We start from the raw sequence: 24,707 nt of genomic DNA, 5'->3' as shown, positions 1-24,707 counted from the left end.
ACACTCAATACAAGTTAGGCGAAATTGAAAGTCTCAATTCTAACATTTAACATATGTTCAGATCTCAGGATTCCCACCCTCCAGCCCCAAATACAATTTAAATGTATCACTGCAACTAGTTTTGGTAACTCTCTTGCATAATATGAAATGACTGTTTCCTGTAAATGCCACATACGTTTTTTTCCTTGTAATGCTCACCACTATATTTTGAACTGCTTTTCACACATATAGTTCAAAGGTGGTTTGGACATACTCTTAAAGAGGGCTACATCAATAACTCTTTTATAGGGTTATTAACCTGATAATTATGGGAGAGTTGAATTATAGCACAGAAGGTTTGTTTCATTAGTTTTGTTTTTGTGTTGTTTTGTTTTGGTTTTGACATGCAATGTTCTTACTGTGATGAATCCTTGTTACCTGCCAAGCTCTTAGAAGACTATTCTTAAGTTAAGAGTATGTTTATATTAAGGAAGCAACAGATGATATAACCTTAGATCCAAGTCACCATCACTGTTATGGAAATAATTGTTGCAGAATGGACAGTAACTTTTCCTCTAAATACTATGAATCAGTTTTGTAAGAAGAAAGCAAATTACTGAAGTATTGTCATTCGGTCCTTGTTTAAAAAAAATTATTAGAAGATAAGGCAATTCAAAAGAGATCTTTACACACTGCTAAAATAGAAACTGCCATTTTATTAATGTTCTCTCAGAACAAAGCCAAGATGAGAATCCACAGATAATATCCCCCCCACCATCCAACAGATGCAGGGTCTACATATAAATTTGACAGTTCCTTGAACAAAGTTCTAAGCTTCCCTCCTCCATCTTCCTTTGCATACCAGAATGGACCATATCCGTTTGTGAGGATGATTCTAACATCCAGAATGCTGACTTCTATAACTTGAATAATATTATTGACACACACACAAAAAAAATCAGTAAAATATTGTAAAATACAGTGAGATGTAGCAGTAAGAGATGGGCTCCTCCCTAAAGGAAGGTAAGGGGGAGCCGAGGACAACCACAAAGCTGGCTGAGCAGTGAGCTCACCCACAGGGCACAGTGCCTCAGCACCCATGGTGGATGATAACAACAGATTCTGTCAACAATCCAGGGATCGACAGGCAAAAAAGGTAACAAATCAGATTCAAGGTCAAATCCTGGCTCAGGCCAGGATTGAAGGCCCAAGTCTAAGCTTAAAAAAGTCTTTTGGACCCATGGGTGGATGGTGGGTACTCCCTATAGCTGGGATCCATGCCAACTCTCCTAGGACTACTGCTGGGAACTCAAGCTCAGTCTGATTTCTCTCTCCAAATCTCATCTTTTTCTCTCTGACATTTTCTCCCACCTCTGAAGAAAATAAAGTTGCAATATAGGTTCTCTTCTCACCCACTCTCTTAATTCTGTACCATTATTACAGTGGGGCTGTCCCTTATTTTTATTGCAATGACAGGTAATGGCTACTAACTAGAGCTTAATTTATAGTAACCACTAGTGACTTGTAAAAAAAATTAAAAACGTTTACCCTCAAGGAAGAAAGACATAAGCCTCAGCTTACATAGCAAACCCCCCATCAGACTCTACTGCATGTAAAAATGTGGTTAAATATCTCAGAACTTCAACCTTGTGTTCTAGTCTGGATAAAACACTGTAGCAGATGAGAAATCAAACTTTTACCGATCTATCCTGAAAACTTGAAGGACAACAGGAAACAAAGTCAGCACTGTACCTCACAGCTGGATTTAGAAACATTTGAATTTTGTTTGGAGACACTTGAAGCACATGGGTATTGCATAAGCACACACAGCCTTGGCTTTGTGAATGCATAATAGACTGCTGCTCTGCTCACATGGCAAACTAAAATTAAGATAAGATTCAAATATAACTGGAAGAACATTGCAGGAAAGAATAAAGAGTATATTCTTAGCCAGAAATTCTTGTCTTTTGAGACATGGAAATTGAAAATGCTCTTTTTAAAAAGAGAGATTAAAAAATTCATAGTATAATTAAAAATAGGTGTTTTGAAATGTAGGTCACCAATCATGCTGAGTTATATAGAATTTCTATTTCCATTTTATAATGAAATCAAGATCATCAACAAAATTTCCTCATTACTTGGTATCATAGATAAAAATTAAATATAGTTCTTTCCAGCAAACTTACTAATAATCTAACTCCAAATCCAGTCAAGACTTAAAAGATTAATTTGTCAAAACCATCTCCATCAGATCTCACCAGTATCACATTGCAAAACCCACTGCTGTTTTCACAAGACTTAGACCAAAATAATCCAAGCAGCAACTCCACCAAGGATAAAGGAATTACAGCATGATATGAATCCAATTACTTGAGGTTCATTGTGTCTTAACTTACTAAAAATGCACAAAAGATTTTCCAGAGTAATTTCAAAGAACTAGGGAAAGAAAACTCATTTGATTTAATTGCATTTGAGTAGAGAACAGGTTAAAAACAAAAAAAAGAAAAGTGAGCTTATGCTCCACAGAAGAGGAAATAACAGCTCTGAGGAAGGAAGTGTTATTTGGGATTTGTATCCAGGGCCATGATGAATCCCCAGAAGTTAAATGAGTCTATGTGTGCTATAGAAATTCCAGATCAAGTGAAGATTTAATCTGTTTGACTGGATGGCATTAACTGCTCATCATAATCTTGTTAAGATGTTCTTGAAAGTCAAGTAAATCAGTATTCCATAAAGTCTTAAATAAAATATTTAATTTGAAAGTTTTCTTTTTTGCACTGTTAAATATTTTTTTAACTGGCATTTCTTACACTGTAAGTAGGTTCTCTCAACTTCCCACTTCTTACAAGTGCATTTTCCAGGCAAAGGAATCACTCTGTGCAGAAAACAAACTACAATCTGATAACTTACCATCCTTTTAAAAAACCCATCTTTGTTCCTTCCACACAAACCCCCACCGTCCCCATTTCTGGAAGTAAAGAGACTGTCAGAACTATATGGAACATAACAAGCCATTTCCTTAGCCTACAGAAAATAATTAAGACTACAGATCTTAAAATTAAAATTTGAAACAATATTTGCCTCAGTAAGATAAACAACCTATTAACAATGCTCATCACCCTCCATTTGTAGCAGCAACTAATCTAACACTTCCCGTTTTAGTTATGGTTGCTACACTACAAAACTGAGGCTCTACCTAAGCTTTGTGTCATATGCACAATATCCAGGGTACAACTCAGGAAACAAAACTGTACTGTGCAGCTACATATGAAAACCTCAAATGCGTTCTCTCTTGTAAAAGCAAAACCTCATTGCAATACTCTCTTAGTTGCTTCATGAGCAATAATGAAGCTTAACTCCATAATGTACACTTGGATCAGCAAATCCTTTGTCCAGGCTTAGAAAAGCTGGTGAAGTAACATCTCATCCAGATGGAAATTAATAATTAAGCCATATTTATCAAGCAAGAACAGCAAGGTGGCTGACTCCCTAGGCAACTGCTAGTGGCCTGAAAACACTTCTATAGCCTTCATGCGCATCTAAGATCACAGAATATTAGGGGTTGGAAGGGACCTCCGAAGATCATCAAGTCCAACTCCCCTGACCGAGCAGGACCAAAAAAACCAACAGACCAACCAAACAACAACAACAATCAACAAAAAACAACCTAGGGCAGACAACTCAGAGAGGCATCCAGATGGACTTGCTCAGTTGTCAAAATCAGGCTGCTTACATTAAACCGTACAGGCCAACACACCACAGAGACCAACATGTGCTGCTGTGATTCCTCCTTTCCACTGATACCCAGCATCTTCCAGTAAGCACAACAGTGAGGTGTGGTCACTAACCACACTGCTACTAAGCTCCCTGATTCTGCATACTCCATTTGTGCAAAACATATGCCGTCACATTTACCTTTTCTAAATGAGTTGCTCTTCCTTCTGCCTTCTGAAGAAAAATAACAGAAGTTCTGCTGCTTGATTCTATTTTGAAGTGAGTACATTTCTCAAATATTTGAAAACTTGCACATCAGGAAAATCATTTCAGATCCGTGGGATATTGTTTATGCATAACCCCCTAAGTAAGCTAAGAGCAGAAGCCCATGCTTTAGGGATGGGCTGAAACAGAATTGCATGATCAACTCACATCTTCCAAAGAGGGAAGCCTTGACAGGGTAACCCACCTATCTTCTCACAATTTGAGACCGTCTGAGCATAGGGTGCACACTGTACTTTAAACCTTCCATTCTAGACTCCAAGTGCTGTTGAAAAACATCTCAGACTCTCACTTCTTTTTCCCAACCTGGATTTATTCATGACTTCTGGTAACTCTGCTAATATTGACCTTTGGCTCATGTAGTATCCTACTTTTCTGGTCCCAGTAGTTTATTCCCTTGACATATTTATAGACAGCAATCATATCTTGTCTTAGCCTTTATTTACCCAGTCTAAACAAACCAAATCTTGTAAGTGTCCTCTGATATGATAAGCCATCCATTTTCCAGATAACCTGAATGGCTCTTCTGTACACTTGATTCAGCCTGAATACACCCATCTTGAAAACTGACAGCCTAAGCCATGCAAAATGCTTTCCACAGCTCTCATAAAGACCAGATACAGGAGAATAAACTACTTCCTTGTCTCTCTGGTAAGTATCTGGATGTTTCCAGTTCTAAAATATGATTTTCAAATAGGACTTATACCCTCACTAACAAGTACCTCCAGGTATTGATATGAGCTAACCTGTCTACACTTTGCCTAAAAATCATCCTACTTTCTGCTCTTTTTCAGTCTTGCACAGACCACTTTGAGGCTGCTTCATTCTCAAAAAAAACCAAACCAAACAAGGCCTTTATAAAGTATAGAGAAAGTTGTTTACCACAGTCTCTCTGCTGGCTTTCCTGGTCAAAAGATTATTTTTAAATTTGCAAAGGATCTGTCCACTGGTTTCAGTTAAACATCTCTCTTTACTCATTCTGCTTCATTTGTGAAAAAGAACTGAAAAAATTTATATAAGGATTGATGGAAAACTACTAGTAAATTTATTTATTTATTTATTTCTCAGCTTTAACTGGTAACATTTTGACAGCATGGAGCAGAGGTCACCAATTCACTATCATTTCAAAAGAGTAGTACAAATGCATTAATTTTATTCAATTTCACAATCACGTTCACACTTTATGAGCTAAAAACATTCCTTATAATGCCTTGCTACAATTCCAGATCTGCAATTTAAAATATGCCCAACTCCTGGCAACAAAAAACCTAACCCTGATGGTATCTATCACTCAAGTCTCAGTTGCACAGCTCAGAAAATGAGTTATGTATAGGGCAATCTTAATAATTTGATTTACATATGTCTAAAGTTCTGCTCATTGAAAGGCTCTCTGAACATATTAGTAGAGAAAAAAGGAACAGTGTACATGAAAGCACAACCACCATCTCTCTTCACTCGATTTTGAACACTTTGCGGAAGCAAATTAAACAAAATATCAGTAAAATGGTATTTAAAAGAAAAAACTGTCTTGCTCTCATGTACCACATACTAAATAAAATCATCCAGTTTCTTCCCAGAGGCTTAGTTTACATCTAAATTTAACCCTTCTGTCAGGTCTTCATTAGCAGTAATGAAGCAGTTCAATTTCTCAGTATCATTAATAAGCACTAGGTTAAGCCTCATTTCTTAGCCAGACTTACAGGGAAATTAATGCTGGCTGTTTAACGAGCTGTACCTCATCCCCTCACAAATGTTGAATCAAGTGGCTTTTAAAAATGCTCTTGTCAGAACACAGAAAAGACTATGAAAATAGGAAACCTTTAGTCACCCACTATTCCTTTCAGAAATCACAGAAGTTTAAAGTCACCTTTCTGACTTCCTTATGGACCAGCTAATAGTGAGCTCACTGTTATTCCCCCTGGAGTAACACTTCACAATTTGTAGCTGCTTAGTCCTAGGGCTTTCTCTCAACTTAGTGTGCTTGTAACTATGCCTCATCTGAGCTGCAGCTGACCCTGCAGTAAACAGCTACTGGTACCAGCTGTCATCTGCTATTTTTGTTCCTCCTACCAGTTTCCTCAATTTGGCTCTTAAATAACTTCTCCTGTTTGGTGTTCTACACACAGAACCATCTACAATCCTTGCCAGCTTGCTAAACTGTCTCCTTTACCTCCCTTTTCATTTTGATCCAGGACTTCTGCACTCCAAGGCTCCAGGTTTACACTTAGATTAGTGTGGGCCCTTCTTCCTCATAGGGACTACTCAGTTTTTAAGTTCTGATACAAGTAGAAGCTTATGAAAACGTGTTTTAATAGACCTCAATTAAAACCTCTTGAACACAATTCTCTCATTTAATCTTTGCCTTATAACTAATCTAACTTATATTCCTGAATTTGTATCTGCAATTCTTCACCATCTAGCTGACTACTGTGCACTCCAAATGGCTTGACACTAAAGCAGAAAGGTAGCTGGTAAACATGCAGGTGATGAACATAAAGGGACACCATCAGCTCAAGCGATCACTGGGAACTGACTGGATAGAAAAATCCATTCCCAACTTGCACAGAGACTGTGCAAGAAAAGTTCAGTTATTTTCACTGACAAGGCAATGAAAATAGACTTTGACTTATATAAACCTTCAAGCCCACCCTAATTCTCCCCAATACATACTTCCATGCTACAAGCATTTGACTAGCTAATTGAGAGTAGTTGGAAGAGGCAAGTAGCTAAACAAGGTGCTGGGGAACACCTTTTGAAAATGCCTGCACTGTGTTACAGATAAAGGAACAAGAACAACCCTGGGCTCAGAAATGCTGTACATGATTGAAACTGAAACTTGTTGCCCTCAGATGAAGAATCAATGCATCAGAAAAAACATTCCTAATAATTTTACTTTTGAAAGCAGTGCCTCCCCTTCTGTAATGATATTCATAAGTGTGTAACATTATGATAGTTCAAATGCAAGAGTTCCTTAGTGGAATATCTTCCTAACACTTAATCCTCTGGAAACACAAAACCCAACATCTGTGATAGCTGTTCAGGCACAGTTTGAAACTCTGTAGTAACTCCAGCACTGCAACAGAGTAGCTATGGGTGTAAGCACCATGCCTTTCAGGAGGCATATTTCTTCTCCACTCCTAGCTCACTCTGTGTATCACCTAGATAAACAAAGCATCTAAAAATGTTAAATATTTTAAAACAGGCTGTTTGGTATAAATATTATTTCACAGGGGAATTTTTTTTATGAGTGTTAACCTTGGCACTGGTAAATGATAGCAAGTGCTTGTTTAAAGAACACTGAAGGGCAAACAAAGCCATGACTGCACTACATCTGTGTTTCAAACGCAGAGTTACTATCTCATTTCCTGTATATTTTAACTTGTGTAATGTGGTCATAACAATATTAGAAAAATAGAGGGTCAATATAGCCCTAACGAGAGCAAGAATCCAACATTGCGGTCCAGAATAGAGAGAGAAATGAAATCTTTAGAAACCTAATTGAAAAGTAGCAGTCAAAAATCTGCTGCATGCAGACATATTCCATAATTGAGGAAAAAAAAGTAGCTGTATCAGGAAAGGTAGAAAAGTTTTTCTATTGCTTTTCACTCGGAAAGCCATTGATGAAATTTAAGAAAGGTGTTTTCTGTTTAAAGACCACAAGAGGAGAAGTGCAGCTCATGCTGTGAATAATATCCTGAGAATAATTCAAAGTTAGAATACATAAAACAAAAGCTTTTTTTTTTTGTCATATGTTTTTCTCCTCATTGTAACTTGGTTGAGTCCTATTACATGCATTAATTAGTTACAGACTAAAACAAACAGAACATTTTTTTTTAATAATTTCTAAAGAATTAAAGAGGTAAAAATGGCAGAAAATTCAGCAAACGTTTCTTGGGTTTTGCAATAAAATTATGGGGGAAAAAAAATTTACAAAGACTCAGATAAGATATTTGAAAATGGGACCTCATGCAATTTGGATGCTTTTTTGTTCTGGGCTCTCAAGTGTGATCCCATGTGGCATTTGCTCTCCACACTTACCTCTCTCCCTGATGGATAAAGGGGAAATGCACTGTAAAAATCCATATCCATGAAACATTGTGGGTTATGCAGTCCAGCCTAGCAAGGAGAATAGAAGAAAAGTTAGACAGCTCTCAAAAAATGCTACAAAATCCTTTTGAATCAGAGTGCTTCAGACTCCTAATAAAAGTTGAAAATATTTCAGTTTGGGCCTTTAAAATATGCCAATGGAATATCTAAAGTCCCTAAAAAGATACTTTAACAAAAATTGCAAAGCATCTAGTTAAGTAAATAAAATGTTTCAATATCTCTACTTAATCTTAATATACAATAAGCATTCAGAAAATAATCAGATTAGTTTACAATTATCATAGTGCAAGCCATAGATGCCAAATGTTCATAGCTCCCAGATTAGGAGTTCACCTATAGAGATACAGAATAAAGCAGAGTCTTTGTCAGATATTTTGAGTTTACCAGGACATGTGCACACTGGAAGGCATCACATGGCCTGCAGAAAATCCATCTTCTGTTCCCTCTTAAGCTACTGAGAGATGTGGAAAAAATTTGGACTTACGACCTCACACAAGTATTTGGCATAACACCACCTTTCATGCAGCATTTAATAAAATCACTGGCAGAGTTTTCTGGTAGCTTCAAATTAATGTATCTGTTTAATTAATCTGAATGTATTTACATTTTTCCTATGTGACATCTTGTGCCATGGTGTGCATGACCCTTTATCACTTTTTGAACATTAACATCTCTCATGGCTTCTGAAAATCTTACCTGTCTTTCTATTTTGGAACATTCTCACTCATTTATTAGTCCCACCTACATTCTGCATGGAGTAGCAGTGTTAAACTATTGTCCAACTATATTGGTGCATGGGGTTCTTCCTCCCCAGGGGTGCAGGACCCTACACTTGCCCTTGTTGAACCTCATTAGGTTCTTCTCTGCCCAGCCCTCCAGCCTGTCCAGGTCACTCTGGATGGCAACACAGCCCTCTGCAGTGTCAGCCACCCCTCAGTTTGGTATCATCAGCAAACTTGCTCAGGAGAAGCTCTGTCCCCTTGTCCAGGTCATTGATGAGTACGTTGAACAAGACCGGACCAAGTATTGGCTCCTGGGGGACACCACTGGTTACAGGCCTCCAACTTGACCCTGCTCTGTTAATCACAACACTCTAAGGTCTGTGACACAGGCAGCTCTCAATCCACCTCACTGTTCACTCATCTACCCTACACTCCCTCAGCTTCCTAATCAGGATGTTACAGGAGACATTGTCAAAAGCCTTGCTGAAGTCAAAGTAGATGACATCTGCTGCTCTCCCCTCACCCAGCCAACCAGTTATGTCATCCTAGAAAGCTAGTAGATTGGTCAAGCATGATTTACCCTTGGTAAATCCATGATGAACACTCTAAGTGACTTCCCATTCTTCAACATGTTTAGAGATGACATCCAAAATGAGTTGCTCCATCACCTTCCCAAGGACAGAGGTGAGACTAACCCACCTGTAGGTCCCTGTATCTTCCTTCTTGTCCTTTTTGAAGACTAAAGTGATATTTGCTTTCCTCCAGCCCTCAGAAGCCTCTCCTGTTCTGCATGAGCTTTCAGAGACAATAGACAGTAGCCCAGCAATGGCATCTGCCAGCTCTCTCAGTACTCACAGGTGCATCCCATCAGGGCCCACAGACTTACAGATGTTCAGTTTGGCCAAGTGGTCTCTAACCTAATCCTCCTCTACTGAGGGAAAGTTTTCTCCTCTCCAGACCTTTCCCCTTGCCTCCAGGGTCTGAGGTTCATGAGGGACAGCTTTAGCAGTGAAGACTGAAGCAAAGAAGACATTCAGTAACTCCACCTTCTCTGTGTCTTCCACCACTACAGCACCCATCTCATTCATCAGCAGGCCTACATTTTCCCTAGTCTTCTTTTTTCTATTGATATGCTGAAAAAATCTCTTCCTGTTATCTTTAACCACTGTGGCCAAATTGAGTTCTGCTTGAGCCTTGGCCCTTCTGTTCTTCCCCCTGCAAAGCTTCACTGCATCTTAGTATTCCTCATAAGTTGCCAACCCCCTTTTCCAAAGGTCATAAACTTTCCTTTTGTTCCTGAGCTCCAAGGAAAGCTCTCTGTTTAGCCAGGCTGGTCTTCTTCCCTATCATCTTGGCTTTCAGGTCCTGGGAATGGTATTCTCCCATACCTTTAAGAGCTCTTCCTTGAATTATGACCAGCCTTTCTAGGCTCCCTTGCCCTTCAGGACTGTCTCTCAAGGGACACTCTCAGCCATGCTCCAAAACAAGCTAAACTTTGCTCTTCAGAAGAGCCAGGCAGCAGTTCTGCTGGCTGCCCCCCTTGCTTCTCCAAGAACTGAAAACCATCATTTTGTGAACACTCTGCCCAAGACAGATGCCTGTATAGCATGATTTACTTTCCCTTACCTGTGCATTTTTGAAGGGAAAACAAAAAGTCATCCAGTGAGTCACAACACTCACTCCAGCAACACTCCCAAAGAAGCCAGTGTTTGGGAGCCTGTACGAGGAGCCGCACGGCTTCAGGAGCTGGGGAGATGAGCAATAACACAAAAGCAAGAGGAAGCAGAAACTAAGGTCACCAGAAGCCTGGCCCATCCCACGGGCTCTGGCTACGCAAGGCACACAGCAGCTCTCACGTCTCCCTTCCCGCCGCTTTGGGGCTGCCGCACACGCCGCGGGGGGGGGGGGGGGCAGCAACCCCACCAAGCACGAGAGCCGCGCGAGGCCCCAGAAGGGGCGGGCCCGCCGGGGAACGCGCCTCGCGCCGCCGCCACGCGCTACTGCAGCCGCGCGAGCCCCGCTCCCGCCCGGCTTATGAGGCGGCGCGCGAGGGGGCGGGGCCGCCGCCTCCAGCCAATCGCGGCCTCTGTTTACCCCTCGAGTGGCTCGTTGCATATTCATGAGGCGGCCCCGCCCCCTCCCCGCCGGAAGCCGCGCGGCCGCGCTGCGTATTTATGCGTGAGCGGCGCGCGGGGCGGGGCGGCCCGAGCGCGGGGCGGCGGGTCCCGGCACCGCTCCCTGCTTCCCTGCGGGGCGCGGGCAGGCGGCGAGGATGAGCCAGAGGGACACCCTGGTGCATCTCTTCGCTGGCGGGTAGGTGAAGCCGCTGCCTTCCCCCGGAGCGGGGCACCGGCCCTTCCGCGTGGGCTGCGCGGGGCCGCCCCGGAGGAGTGGGGTGTGCGGCGGGGGCCGCCCCGCAGCTCCCCCCGTTGTGGCTGTGACCCCGGAAATCGCTGCTGCGGGGGTTTCTCCGTTCCCCCGGGCTGCGGGGCGCTCCCCGCTGCTGCCTGCTCTGCCCGGCCCTGCCCGTGCGGGGCTCGGGCTGCCCGAGCAGGCCCTGCGGGCCCGTCCTGGGAGCCTGGGCCCTCCGCGGCGTTCGGTGCCCGCCGGGCCCGGCCCCGGGGCTTGCCTCTTGTCACGGTGCCGTTTGCGCTGTGTGCAGGCCCCCGGGGGAGGTGGGAGTGAAGGTTTCTTTCCAAAACACCGCGTTCTCCCTGGTCGCCGTTCCAGGAGTTTATCCGTTATCAGACGTCTCCGTGGAGAAGCGTTCCGAGCTTTCTGTCCGTGGCCCCCCACCACATCGGGGAGGCGGCACAAACGTGCCTGTCCCCTCTCCAGTGTAGACGTGCCCAGCTGGCCCTGCTGCTGTGGAGAGGCAGCCGTCTTGGCTGGATGCGTTTTGGTGCTCTGCTCTGTGCTGCTTTTGGGCGTGAGGCTTGGCATGGTCGTGCTGCTTTCTGCCCGGGAAGACCTTAGAAGTAGCAGTAAAGGTGTGCTTTGTAGCCTTAGTTAGGCTTGAGGTAACACTTGTGCCTTTGCAGATGTTAGTCTTTATCATTTTAAGCTATGTAGTGTTTGAGATGTACGTGGTTACACAGCCCGTGGTCGCTCCAGGTATAGAGTGGGAAGAGAGCACAGCCTTAATAAAGAAAGTGGGTGATCCTGTTTGGCTTAACTATGAAAGCACATTTGGGTAGTGACCAGGGCTGTGCAGAAGCAGAAATGACAGGCTGAGAATATACTTTGCATCTCATGAGAGAGCTTGAAGCTTGGATTTCCATTTTGTTCTTCTCCTTGACAAAAAGAACTCCCTGTCTCTGGATTGAGGTGTTTGAAGTGGAAGAATAATGTTGTTTTTTACTCTCAGCAGGTCTGAGTGAGTTGGACAGACATGAGCACTTTCTTTGTGTCTGACACACTTTGCAGGTTTCCAGCGTTATGCACCTATTTTAGTGTTTTATGTGGATGCTTTTTAGCCCTCCCCCCTCCCAATTTCTGGCTTTCTGTTTAAAAATGAAAGTGATGATGCAGCAGGAGGTGAAAGATGTAATAGCGGTGTGTACTTTTTTCTTTAGACTTAATGTCCACGTAAGCATTGAAAAATAAGCAGTAAAAAGAATGTTGCCTTATAGTAGCACTTCAGGCTTGATAGCTCTGCACAGAGGAGATTAGCAGAATTTTGTGTGATGATAGAGATGGTTTATAAAGCTGAAACCTAAAACCAGAAGAAGATTGCTCAGTTCAACTTGTTTATTCCTATTTTGTGCAGAGAATACTAGTCTACAGTTAGCTGCTAGCCAGTTGGGTTAAGGATTATACTGGGAGGAAAAGACAGAATGCTGTTTCCTCATATGCCAGCCACATGTTTCATGTAGCAGTTCAGCAAAGCTGACAGTGTATATTTGGTCTCATTAGCAGTAGAAAAGTTATTCAGGGTCATCTCATGACTTCTTTGCAGACATGGTGGACTACAGATCACCTGAGTGATCTTTAGTCTTCAGTGAAACTCAAAGAAAAAGGAAGGAAGCTTTGCTTTCCTCTAGGTTTTACTAGAGATTGTACAGAAACAACATGATTATCTAATTTGCTGGCCTGTTTTTTGTAATGTCTAAGTTAGTTTTCTGTTCCTGCTTTTTGTAAGGAAACTAACTGATGACATAGCTGGTTTAGTAGTGTAGGTGAGGCCATCCTTGGATTTTTTTGTAGCTGCCTAGGTTGTTTTATGGTCAATTCAACAACTGCTTAACTGCAATACTTCTGGGCCACTGTAAGTTTATGTTGGGAGTTAGTTTTATGTTTCTCATGGTCATTTTCCCCTCATTTCTCTTCTCCTATCCTTGCATTGTCTTCTCTTTCTAACAGGTTGATAGACTCTTGTAGTGCTGGCCACTGGAACAGTGGTCTTCAGGGAATTACTCAGCAATTGCTACTTGCCTTGTTTTTCTATGGTAATTTTTATGCAAGTAGTTTCACTTTTAAGAATCCCATCTTTGTTTCATGACTGTATGCTAAATATAAATACAACCACTATTTTGTGATAGAAATACTAACTTGGAAGTCTAAAAAGGAATCATCTACTAATCATTTTGCAGTGTCTTTAATGTAGTTTCCTGCACTATCATATAAGTGGTGCATTTTTTTCTAGAAAAGAAAGTTTATCTAAATGATTTTGCAAGACTAGTTCATGAGTACTGCTTCATTTAGCTGCAGCCCTCTTCCTCCATGTACTACTTAGATCCTGACTTTTTTGAACAGGACATTCTCTGAAGTTGTATATGAAAAACAGGGGCAATCAAATTTAGAAGTAGAAAATACATTGTGTGAGAGTAGTTTTCTAAGCTTTAGGCAAAAGTGCTGTTGCATACTCAAGAGTAATTGCAGAGAGAGTACCTGAATGGATTGATCATGTACCTGGAGTTCAGTTTTGCATTGTGGCACATCTGAAATCACTTGGCTCATATTTTGTCATGGTGGCCCTATTTGTCAGGTTCTGTTTCCACAAGCCATGTGGTTACCACAGCTCCATTTGCTAATAGTGCCTTGTCCTTGTGGGAGCAGGGACTAGCTGGATGCCAGTAGTGTTGGATCATGATATAAAATTATGCTTCCGGTGAAACTCTTAATTTACTGTGTTCTTAATATTCTGAGCTACTCAGTTGCATTGCTTAGAACTTTTGCTTCAGGAATCAAATGGCAGATTTTTTTTTTTAGCATATCTTCTGATTTTTTTCTATATCCAAATCAAATATCAACATGTCAATGCAGACAGCATGTGCTGGTAGTTGGTAGTATGGAATGTTTTAGTTCAAGTATGTAAATTACACAGTTATGTGCTTTTCTGCTTATTAGGCTACTTAAAACTACTAAAGTAGTAGAAGAACCTTAATGTTTTGCTTTCTAGGGAAGGCTAGTATATTTTGGACATAGCTACTTGGAATAATAATTGGTACATTGAATGAACATTGAAGTGTTGGCTGCAGAGGTCCTTAGAGGTCTCTACAGTGACCTAAATAGTTGAGACTCAGAAAATATATTTAAGGTAAAAGTTAGAATTCTTCAGAAAGATCAGACAGCTGAAATGTATGAAGTAAAGGTGAAAGATCTCTTGGGGGTTTTTGACTTATGATATTAGTTAATAATGTAGCAGGCTTTTTTACTCCCTTTCAGAACAGAGCCACTTGAGCCATAACTGAGTTGCCAGACACTTAGACTCTTCTCTAGCCTGAAATACATTCCTGGCATAACCCTAGATGTCTTTCAGAAACAGTTCTTGCTGTTGTAAGGTATAGGAGAAGGTTAATACCTTCCTGTCCAAGCCTTAGGTTATTCTTTTGTTTTGATACTCTTCTGTGAGGAATAAGACAGTGTTTGTTTAAAGCACTGAGTAGCTTGGGTTTCCCTCCATGAGGTTACCAAGTTGCATGAAAATTTCTGTCAGTACTTGAGAGACAGTGAAGCTGATGTGTTTCTCCTCTTACCTTCTAGATAACTGATGTGTTCAGCTGTTTTTACTGAATGCAAATGTCATTGTAAATATTTATTTACCCTGGTTCCTAATAGAAGCTACACTGTACTTATTGTTTGTTTTAAATAATGGAACCCAGTGATCCTTGTTTTCTTTGTGCTCACATATAGAAACCTACAAATGAAAACAGGAGAAACATCACATCAGGAGAATATTTGGTTTAGGCTGTTCATTAGGAATAGCAAGTTTGATTAGTGTTTTTAGTTTAAGGATGTTAGCTTAACTTAGACTTTCTAAGTTTCTGCAAAGACACTTTACTGTTGAGTAAAAGGAGGTTAAGAGTTTCTGGCTGCCAGTATTTCTGGTCATCATATTAATACTAAAGATAGAAAAGTGTGTAATATACAATTTTAACAATATAATAACAGGAAAACTCTGAAAATTCAGGATTAATGAGATAAATTCTTGCTGTCTCTGAAAGCTGTACTTGCTAAAGCTCCTAAATAACCTTAAAAGAGCAGTACTGTAAACTTAATATCCAAACCTGCACCTTTATCTGATGTGAAAGTTATTTGTGTGTTGTGAGACAGCTGATAGATTTGGGACCTGGATTTGCACTAGGTGGGAAAGAGATTGGAAGGAGTTCTGTTTGCAAGTAGCTTAGGTTTTTTCTTTCGACAGTTTTGAGCTCTGTTGTCTTGCTGTTTCTCTTGGCAGCCAGTAGTTGCATGGAACTTTCATTTTCATACAGGAAAGAGAAACAGCTGGTAAAAAACATGAATGAATGTAGACCCAAGATAACAGGGTCAAGGTTTATCTTTGAGCCTTTGAGGCTGTTTACATATACTGTGAAAGGTAAATCTGAGACTAGCACTATGCAGCCTCTACTGCTATTTGTATAAAATGCATAATTACCTGAAGCAATTAAAAAGATCTTTTTCTTGAACTGACAGTTTCAATTCTAGATTAGCTGACACTGGTGTTGAGAATAATAATCTGTTTTGGAGCATTTGTAGACTGCATTCAGTCCAGTCCCTTAAGTGTAGACCCTCATCCATGCTGGAGCTTTCTCTGCTGTTACTTGCATGGTTATAAGGTATCAGTAGAAGATACTCTACTCTGGACAAAGTTACTAAGCAGGCACCTTCAACTTGCAGTAATAGGGTTTTCTTGTGCAGCTATCTCTGGAAATAAAACCTGGGATTTGAATGCTAAACAGGATTAGGTTTTTGAAGCATGTGTGTATTTCTGTCCTTATAGTGTCTCACATATAATAAAGCTATTTCTCGGGAAAATGGTTGTTGATACTGTATCTGTGTTGAATTTCTAACAGAGTTTAAAGCCCAAATAGTTCCTAGTTTGTTTCAGTTTAAGCTGGTGAGGGTGATGGACTTGTAAATGCACATTAGGGATCAAATTACAAATGGCTGTTTTGTTTTGTTTTTTTTTCATGGGTGCTCTTTGAAATAATCTGTAGTTTAGGAGAGTATTGTCATCTTCCCAGATTCCTCTGTCCAAGAAATGTCAGGTAGCAACTGTTACTAGTTTAACTGTTGTTGTTCTAAGGCTATTTTTGTGGACTTACCTACTCGGTTTTGCTCTTCTGCTCTTCAGATTACTTGGGCCCTACAAGAGGATTTTCATGCCCTTGTATGACTAGATGTTTCTGCTGAAAATAAGCTTTCCAAGTTTTTCTTATACTTACTTGGCAAAGCTGAAAAAGGCTTGTAGTAAACATTGATTAGAGGCAAATGTCAATTTTAGGATAGATAATATAAGCAAGTAGTTTTCTACAAGTCATTCATTAGAAGCTGTTGTAAACATTCAGACACAGGAGTGTCTTGGGTTTTGCCCTTTACTTCCAGTTTATACTCTGTTCGCAGGAGTATATTTGCTTACCTGCTCAGTCTACCAGGTGAAACTCATCTAATCCTGGAGGAAAAGTTATACATTAGTAAGTGTTCTCATGAATCAGGTGTTGGGGCCTAGCACATGACTGGAGAAGCCGAAACCCAGAGTTGGTTTAGATGGTAGAAGTTTAAGTAGTTTACAAAATACCACCTGTGTTAAGGAGAAGAAACCTAATCATTTTCTAACTTAGAAAATAAATGTTTTTACAAACTGTGGTACTCTCTAATTTGTGTTAAACTGCAGACTAAAAAAAAACTCCTTAAAATGAGTAGATGAGGAGGGTAGCAGGAACTGTGGTGGCAGTGTGCTGGCAGTTTATGGAACACTTTTGCTAAGCTGGAGCTGGTGGCTGGCTGTTAATGGCCTGCAAGGACTTGGAGCACAAAGAAGTAGCTGTCTCTCAGTGTTGCCAGTACTGTGTTAAATAAGCAAGGCCAGAAATATATTTACAAGTAAAATACACTGTCATTGATGCTGGTGACAGAACAGTTGGTGTGCTGCTTAGAAGCTGTTTGTTTATACAGGATGCTTAGTTATTGAATTGTCTCTTTTGTTTACCTACAAGCTATGTTTACTGACAGTTTCTCATAAAGAGAATTTTGTCAAGCCTTGCAATGTTTACCTTGGAGTTCTAGTGGACTAGATAAGTCAGTGTAGTTCCTGGTAGATGAGTTCAAATTTAGTGCATCTTGGGACTGCTGAACAAGGTCTGGTTCCTCAACATCTGGGGGCTTTTTCTTTCACTCTTTCCATTCCTGATGCTTTCTTTATTATACGGGGCTTTCTGAGGACTGGGAGAGTGAGGTATTACATTTCGACAGAAGCAAAAGTTGGAGATCTACTGCTTCCTTATATTACTTGTAAAATTAGTGTTGGCTGCTGTTAGATCAGCTAGTTATCACTGAACAGTGCTTGCTGTAGGCAGACTTAAAAATAACAAGCATGGAGTAGCTTTGTCTGCCCTCTTCCCCAGTATCATGGTAATCCACTGCTGAAAGAAGTGTTTCTAGCCCATGTGCAGCTATGCCAGAGTGCTGTGCTGCAGTCGGGCATCCCGTGTGGTGGGGATGCAGGTGTGGTGCAGGGCAGCATGCAGGATATCATGCAGGATACAAGCTCCAGGGTCAGCGTTAATCGTCAACTTTGGAAAATTTTTCCAGTGCGATGTAGCTGTGGAGCCACAAGCATTAAAGGCTCCAAATTCCAAGTAGTGAAGAATGAAGAATGCAGGCCAAGTTTTTTCCTTCTACCTCCTTCCCCCTTCCATAGTATTTATCTCATTAATATAAACCGTATCATGTGCTTTCTGTTGCTGTTACTTGAAAACAAGTCCTCATGTAACCTGTCTGAAAGCAAATTCAGACAGATTTTGAAGGGAGTAGGCTTGAAGGTATCGGAACCAGAGGGGTTGTAAGAAAGGAAGTAAACTAAAGCGAACTTCCTACATTGCCTTCACAGGCATGTTGCCATACAGCAGTGTCTATGTTGAACTGCAGGAAACAGTTGCTTTCTGTCTGTCTTGAAGATGCTCAAACTCTAAAGCTTCGTGTCAGGTTGTTTTGAGGGTGGTGTACCTAACTGTGCTTTTCGTGTGGTATTCATGTCATGAACTGTACCACATTACAGACTCCTACTGCTTCCAACACTGGCTAAAGTAAATATTAGCACACTTATTTTAAAAAAGTCTATTTGTAGCTTACCATTACAAGAGTAAGTAAGTGAATTGCTCATTCAGAGTTGTTTTAAACATGCTACTCTATAAGCTGTGTCATTCTGGTACTGTGTACTACACACACTGGAAAACTGTTTTCTGTTTTCCTGTAAGAACACTCATTTTCCAGACTGACAAAGAAGCTTGATTTCTTTACTCAATTAAAACTTGGAAGAAAGCACACTTCAATCTAATCCTGGAGTTAGGGGTGGGATGAGCTGCCTTTAGGCTTAGTAATAGGGTAGCTCTAGGTCACTAGGTTTAAATAGAGCATTAAGTGAACATCATCCAACATTATCATAATTTACAGCTTTTTGGTATTATCAGTTCAATTCATATGAACAGATTGATTTTTTTTTTGGGGGGGGGATGCTGTGCTAACAAATATGATTTCTCTGCAGTAGAAGAGAGTCAGCAGACTAAAGGCTACCTTTCTGTGAAAGTTTATAGGAAATTGTGAGTCTTAGCTGTTTATTACTCCTGATTGGTACTGAATTCTCCTTTGCATTTTGGAAGACATTATTTTAAAAATATTATTGAACAAGTCTTACAGCTTATTTTAAAGGCTTTGGAGATGTGTTAAGTTACCAGCTATTTTGTTCTAACATGAGGCTATCTTGGTCAGAATCATATGAGCTCTAGTGCTGGGCCCTTTGAATTTAGCACATTGTGTTTTAGTGGATTTCAGACTGAGTTGTTAGTCGCATTAATTAATATCCTAATTTAAATCTGGGTTTGTTTTTTTGGTTTTTAAAAGGGTGCATGTAGTGTCCTGGTCACAGTTTTAGGAAGGGTATTAGGCAAAATTAAGAGTACTGATCTCAGAAAAGGTTCATAGGAAGCACTTCTTTTTTGTAATGGTAACGCCAAGGAATTTGGGTTTGTCTTTCTGATTGGGATGTGTGGATTTGATATTTTCCCCTCAAAGGCTGTGTGTGATACAGTTAAACAGCTAGGAAGGTAGGTATGAATAAATCAGTTATGAACAAACACCAGAAGAATCCTCTGAGCAGCACAGCCACAAGGCAGTGTGCTCTTGGCTATGTTCTGCTCGAGCAGAATGGGAGTAATGGCTGTCAGCACAAGTCATGCGTGGCTTGCCTTGGCTTGCTCACAGGAACAAGTGGCAGACTCAAGCAAAATTTCCAAGTCTTCACCTGGCTGACCACTTAAAGCTTTCTTATCTTCCTGGCTTCTATTCTACAGTATCTATCTAGTCTGTCTTGTTGTAATAGAACTTGGGTAGAACTTTGGAAATACTCAGAATTGTTCCATTCACAGTATGTTCAAGTGGAGTTTTGACGATGTCTCCATAAGTATATTTTATGGAATTGCCACACCACATTTTTTACATGTGGGCTTTGTGCATAGCACATTAATGTCTTCTACCCTTAAGGATTTTTGGCATGTTGTTTGTGGTCAGGAGGACACTAAGCATTAAAAAAAGTTAAAATTTACCATGAGAAGTTAAACATTTAATATACTGAGCTACTTTCCAGAACTGATTTGAACAGCATGTACTGAAGACTGTGCACCTTCACTACTTTGGGAACTTTTATTTGTCTGTTTAAATTTTCACTCCAACTTATAGGGTTAACAAACTGACTTAGGAGTTTGCTTGCCTTCAAGGAAAAGTAACTGCAGCATTGTCACACGTATTTCAGTAGTTTCTTCATCTTTTTCAATTGGACTGTGTTGGGTATAATGTTAATTGTATGTGAATGTATCCTTCAGTTATTTTGCTGATGATCCTGTTTCTTTTGCAGATGTGGAGGTACTGTTGGTGCAATTCTGACATGTCCACTGGAAGTTGTGAAAACACGGTTGCAGTCCTCCTCTGTGACTCTCTACATCTCTGAAGTCCATCTCAACACTGTGAATGGTGCTAGTGTCAACCGGGTAACGAGAGTTTCTCCTGGACCTCTCCATTGTTTGAAGTAAGTGTACATGTTACTATGTTTCTGGTTCATCTAGGGAGGGCAGGAGGAGGGAGTTGTTGGGACAGATGTGTATGAATGATTGGAACTCTTATGTTTGTCATGATGCTACCATGAGATGACTTTCCATATTTGGCCTTTTAACTTTATTAAGCTCCAAAGTATGTCCCCAAAACTCACTGGGAGCGTTTAAGTGCCAGACTCTTTTAATCTGGAGAAAGTGTTAGTATAAGAATTTTTTAAATTGTTTTGTGTCTACATCATAGATGTTGCTGAATGTGCAATGAATGAGCAAGAAGTCCTATGAAAATTAAGTTAGCTTGTTTGTGTCCCTCAGCTCTTACCATTCTATACCCTCCCTGCCTTTTGGTATCTTCATATGAATGTGTGACTAGTAACATGTTTTTAGAGCTAGCAAGAGGTAAGTAGGGCCAGATTTTGCCATGATCAGGGATGGGTTTTTTGCATAGCACCTCACTGAATGGGGACTACCTTACATCTCCTTGTTAGCAGGAAAGTTGTATGGCCCCAGTTAACTGCTAGTACAGACCACAGGCAGGCCTTATTTCACTTTAGAGGACTGAGCTAGTTGGTTATGGGAAGGGATCTCTGGTGTTTTGGAATTAGATGAGCTTTTCTCCAGAAAGGATGTGTTTGCATTAGAAAGAATTGAATAGTACTTGGACCAGCCATTTTCTATCCCCAATTAATCAGTGACAAGTAGTTTGTAGGGAGCCCCTTCCAGCAGTTGTAATGTGGTATTTAGGCTTAATCTGGTTAGAGGATAGAGTTTGCTTAAATGGAGGTTGTACCCAAATAGTTCAAATTGTGACAAGGAAGGAGAGCTTTGTCCAAAACACTTGCCTTTTTGGCTTCTTTTGAGGGAAGTTGAGCCCTTTACCTTCCCTGAATGTGTGGTTAAGAATTGATCTTCTTTTTAGAAATGTAACTGAATTAACAGCAGGATTGTTTCATGTGTCCTTCTGCTAGAAGCCTGCTATGCTTTAAAAACAATCCTAAAACCTAGATTATTTTATTCTTCTCAGAAATCAAAATTCAGACTGAGAGGTAGTCCATGATGAACTTCATTGGTAGGGCTTGTTTGTTCTGTTAGGTTTTTTTAAGTCTGCTTCTTAGGCATGTTTATCTGTGAAACAAGAATGTGCCTTCTGCTGCTTTTGTTGTTTACTTACATGCCTTTTCTTCCTGGTCAGTATCAAACAACTGAGATGCCAAGCAACTTTTCTGGGCTTCAAGTTCTTTATATACAGTAAATATGAAAAAAAACCCCAAATGACATGGCCAGGGACTATGACAGTAAAAATACATACATGCAGGACATAATTATTTTTGGTTAAGAGACTAGAGCTGTTCATTGAAGAAGTCATAGAATCGTTTTGGTTGAAAAAGACCTTCAAGATCATCAAGTCCAACTGTTAACTCAGCACTGCCAAGGCCACCACTAAGCCATGTCCCTCAGCACCACAGCTACATGGCTTTTAAATCCCTCCAGAGATGGTGACTCTGCCACTGCCCTGGGCAGCCTGTTCCAGTGCTGAAAACCCTTTCAGTGAAGAAACTTTTCCTAATATCTGATCTAAACCTCCCCTGGCACAACTCAAGGCCTCTTGTTCTATCACTTGTAACTCGAGAGGATCAAACTGCATCGTGTCAGGGTTTGGCTGTCTGTTTTTATGCCAAATTCAGTGTAGTGTTTCAAGGCTCACAAAAGTCAGTCTAAAAGCAGGGTGAATGAGGCAAATGATGTCAGAATTTCAGTTAACTGACTGTTGTGGAATTGGTTCTGCATCTTATGTGTCAAATGAGGTGACCTCAAAGGCATTTCTGTCAAGAAACAAACTCAGAACAGATACAGGTGGCTGCATTCTCTGGCAACAAAAGCATATTCGCTAATTCTTAAGTGTGGTTTATAGCATATTGCATGTGCCTCTCCTGCTTAACCTTGCTGAGTTTAAACCTTGATAATGGAAGTCTGGCCAGCCTCTCCTTGCAGGCTTCCCCATGTGACACAGGCAGATCAGCTGAGGCCATACCAAGCATTTGTGCTGCTCTTCCAACCATGGACTTGCTGTTTACTGTTTTCAATAGACAATGCAGGCTCTGGGATCTGCTCTTTAATGCAAAAGGTTGTCTTATTTTCAGTGTAGGTTCTGAAACTCCTTCAGCTGGTGTCTGTGAATGCAGAAGAGAGTCAGTAATTACCACCATTATAAACCTGTCTGCTGCAGCCTCTAACTCTGTTGTTTTATTGAGTCTTGGGATGCTGTAGATCCAGAAGAAGCAAATAGACCTGTTGCACTTCACTCCTTATTTTCTCTTAAGACACTGAGGTTCCTGCTGCTTTGGATACATGCAGATGTTGTGTGTGCATATATACGTACGTGTAACACATGGTGTTGTGGTGGTAGTGATTTTTAAGATGTTGCTGGACACATCATATGCAAGTGTACCTAAATACTGATGGTAACTTTGTAGAATAACTATTTCAATTTTGCTTACTGAAAGCAAATGTAAACTTTCAGTTTGATTTAGCAGCAGAACTGTAGTGAATCAGTAATATAGATGACTTTCACCTGTTTGCTCTGATAGTAAATTCCAAACAAAATAGCCATTTATAGAAGGGTACTTTGCTTTATTGAGTAGTTGACTTGTCATTAACCTGCATGTCTCTTTGAAGAAGAAATATACAGGAGAACTATTTGTGTGTATTGGCCAGTGTTTCTAAATCAATAAGCACAGAGTTCTGTTTTGCAACATCTAGTGGAGTAGTTAAGAATTAACTTCAAATCTGGTTCTAAAGCAATTACTAGAGCAATTTGCAGTGATGGGATGCAAATAGGCCTTGTTTCCCCCCCTGTCCTACCATACTTTAAAAAATACCATATCTGATTATGCATCAGAATTGTTGGATGGATGGATTTTGCTCAAACTGAATATTAATGGTTATCATCTTCCTGTGCCAGTTAACCTTGCTGCATAATGGTTTTCAAATTTTTCTAAAACTCACTGTTGTGTTAAATAGGTATTCCAAACCCTCAAGGACTAGTACTGCCTCATTTGAGGTCTCAGTTGGCTGCTTGTATCTGTGTTTTTCTGTAAATCCCATGGAGATGGAAGGTAACATCCCCCTGGCACCCGAAGAGTCTTTCCAGAGTAGTGTTTATAGTCAACTGATACCACAAGATGTTAGGCCTGAACTATGGCTGTGGCTCTTTGTGTGTGTTACACTCCTTTTTCAGTTAATCTCAAACTTAAGTGAGTTACCTTGTGTGATGAGGTAAAAATTGTCTTTTCTGGAATGAGTCAAAAGGGAAAACCACTGGCTCCACAGCACAGCAGCAGAGCGTGGGTAAGAGCATGCAGGCAGCAGTCTGCATGAAATTGCTATTAGTATTTTCTCCCTGATAAGAGGATGCTTTCTGTAATTTCCTAATGACAGATAACTACATCTATGTGTGTGTTTCTATCTTTGAGGTAAGTCTATTGACATAAGACTTCACTTCTGTGATTAGTTCCTGAATTTCTATGTCATGTTAAGCAATAATGGAATTTTTTTTATGCTGATTCTAGGAAATGCCTGCTTTTTTGGTGGACAGTTGTGTTGTCAGATACTAAAGTTTTACACAGAGTAAAGCTTAAAACAATGTAGTTATGGTGGTCAGTGGTTTTTTTAATTTTGATGTGAATGTTACAGTGTTGTCCCTTTCTTATTTTCTAGGATGATCTTGCAAAATGAAGGTCCTCGTTCTCTGTTCAGAGGGCTGGGTCCTAATTTAGTAGGTGTTGCTCCTTCCAGGTAAGTCCAAATATGTGCAGTAAATGAAATTAGATTAAATTTTGGTTGCTGTACATTATTTAAGGGATTTAAGGTTTATTTGAAGTGAATTTTGCATCTTCAGTTGTAAATACTTAATAGAAAATAACCTTTGGTTCCTGGAGTAATTCTGATGTCTGAGAAACTGAGCCTTTTGTACCCTGCAGCTCTAGTCCCACATCCCTGCACCAATTGTCTCAGCTTTTAAATTCCTGTATGCTACTATAGTAGTATTCTGTACTATAGTTTTGCCTGGTTGAGAAGGAAAATATTTAAGGAGTTGAACACGTAAGCAAGAAGTTTGCACCTTTGAAAATACCAAGGTACATTTTGCTTTCAGTTAATCTGTGATGTTCAGGAGGTGGCTGTGTGACTAGTCTCAAAGCACTGGTTTTTCTTTCTGGACTCTGGGGAAGCCCTGACTGCTCTCTCTCTGCAGTAGGAAGCCTGTTTTGAAACATCAAAAAGCCCAAGACTGTGTAGAGTCACACAATTGTCAGCTGTCCCAGAGAAAGTAGATCCAGCAGTGGGCTGAACTCCAGAG

General features: G+C 40.5%; 2 protein-coding genes across 2 annotated transcripts in view; one reads left to right on the top strand and one right to left on the bottom strand.

The window, feature by feature from the left end:
- PXYLP1 (2-phosphoxylose phosphatase 1) overlaps nt 1-10,668 on the bottom strand; it is a 105,465-nt gene extending 94,797 nt beyond the window's left edge. Inside the window, exons 1-2 of the mRNA XM_051626507.1 lie at nt 10,431-10,668; nt 8,014-8,091 (exon numbers count right to left, since the gene is read on the bottom strand). The gene's annotated coding sequence lies outside the window, so the exon portion shown is untranslated. The remainder of the gene's footprint in view (nt 1-8,013; nt 8,092-10,430) is intronic.
- A 344-nt stretch (nt 10,669-11,012) lies between these two features.
- SLC25A36 (solute carrier family 25 member 36) overlaps nt 11,013-24,707 on the top strand; it is a 30,695-nt gene continuing 17,000 nt past the window's right edge. Inside the window, exons 1-3 of the mRNA XM_051626337.1 lie at nt 11,013-11,117; nt 20,158-20,328; nt 24,068-24,145. Of these exons, the coding sequence (XP_051482297.1) occupies nt 11,077-11,117; nt 20,158-20,328; nt 24,068-24,145 (290 nt within the window). The 5' untranslated portion in view covers nt 11,013-11,076. The remainder of the gene's footprint in view (nt 11,118-20,157; nt 20,329-24,067; nt 24,146-24,707) is intronic.

Source organism: Apus apus, chromosome 8 (assembly GCF_020740795.1).
Source record: "Apus apus isolate bApuApu2 chromosome 8, bApuApu2.pri.cur, whole genome shotgun sequence".
NCBI classification, from domain to species: domain Eukaryota; kingdom Metazoa; phylum Chordata; class Aves; order Apodiformes; family Apodidae; genus Apus; species Apus apus.
Note: the sequence above shows the minus strand (reverse complement) of the source record. Positions and strands in the feature narration are given on the sequence as shown.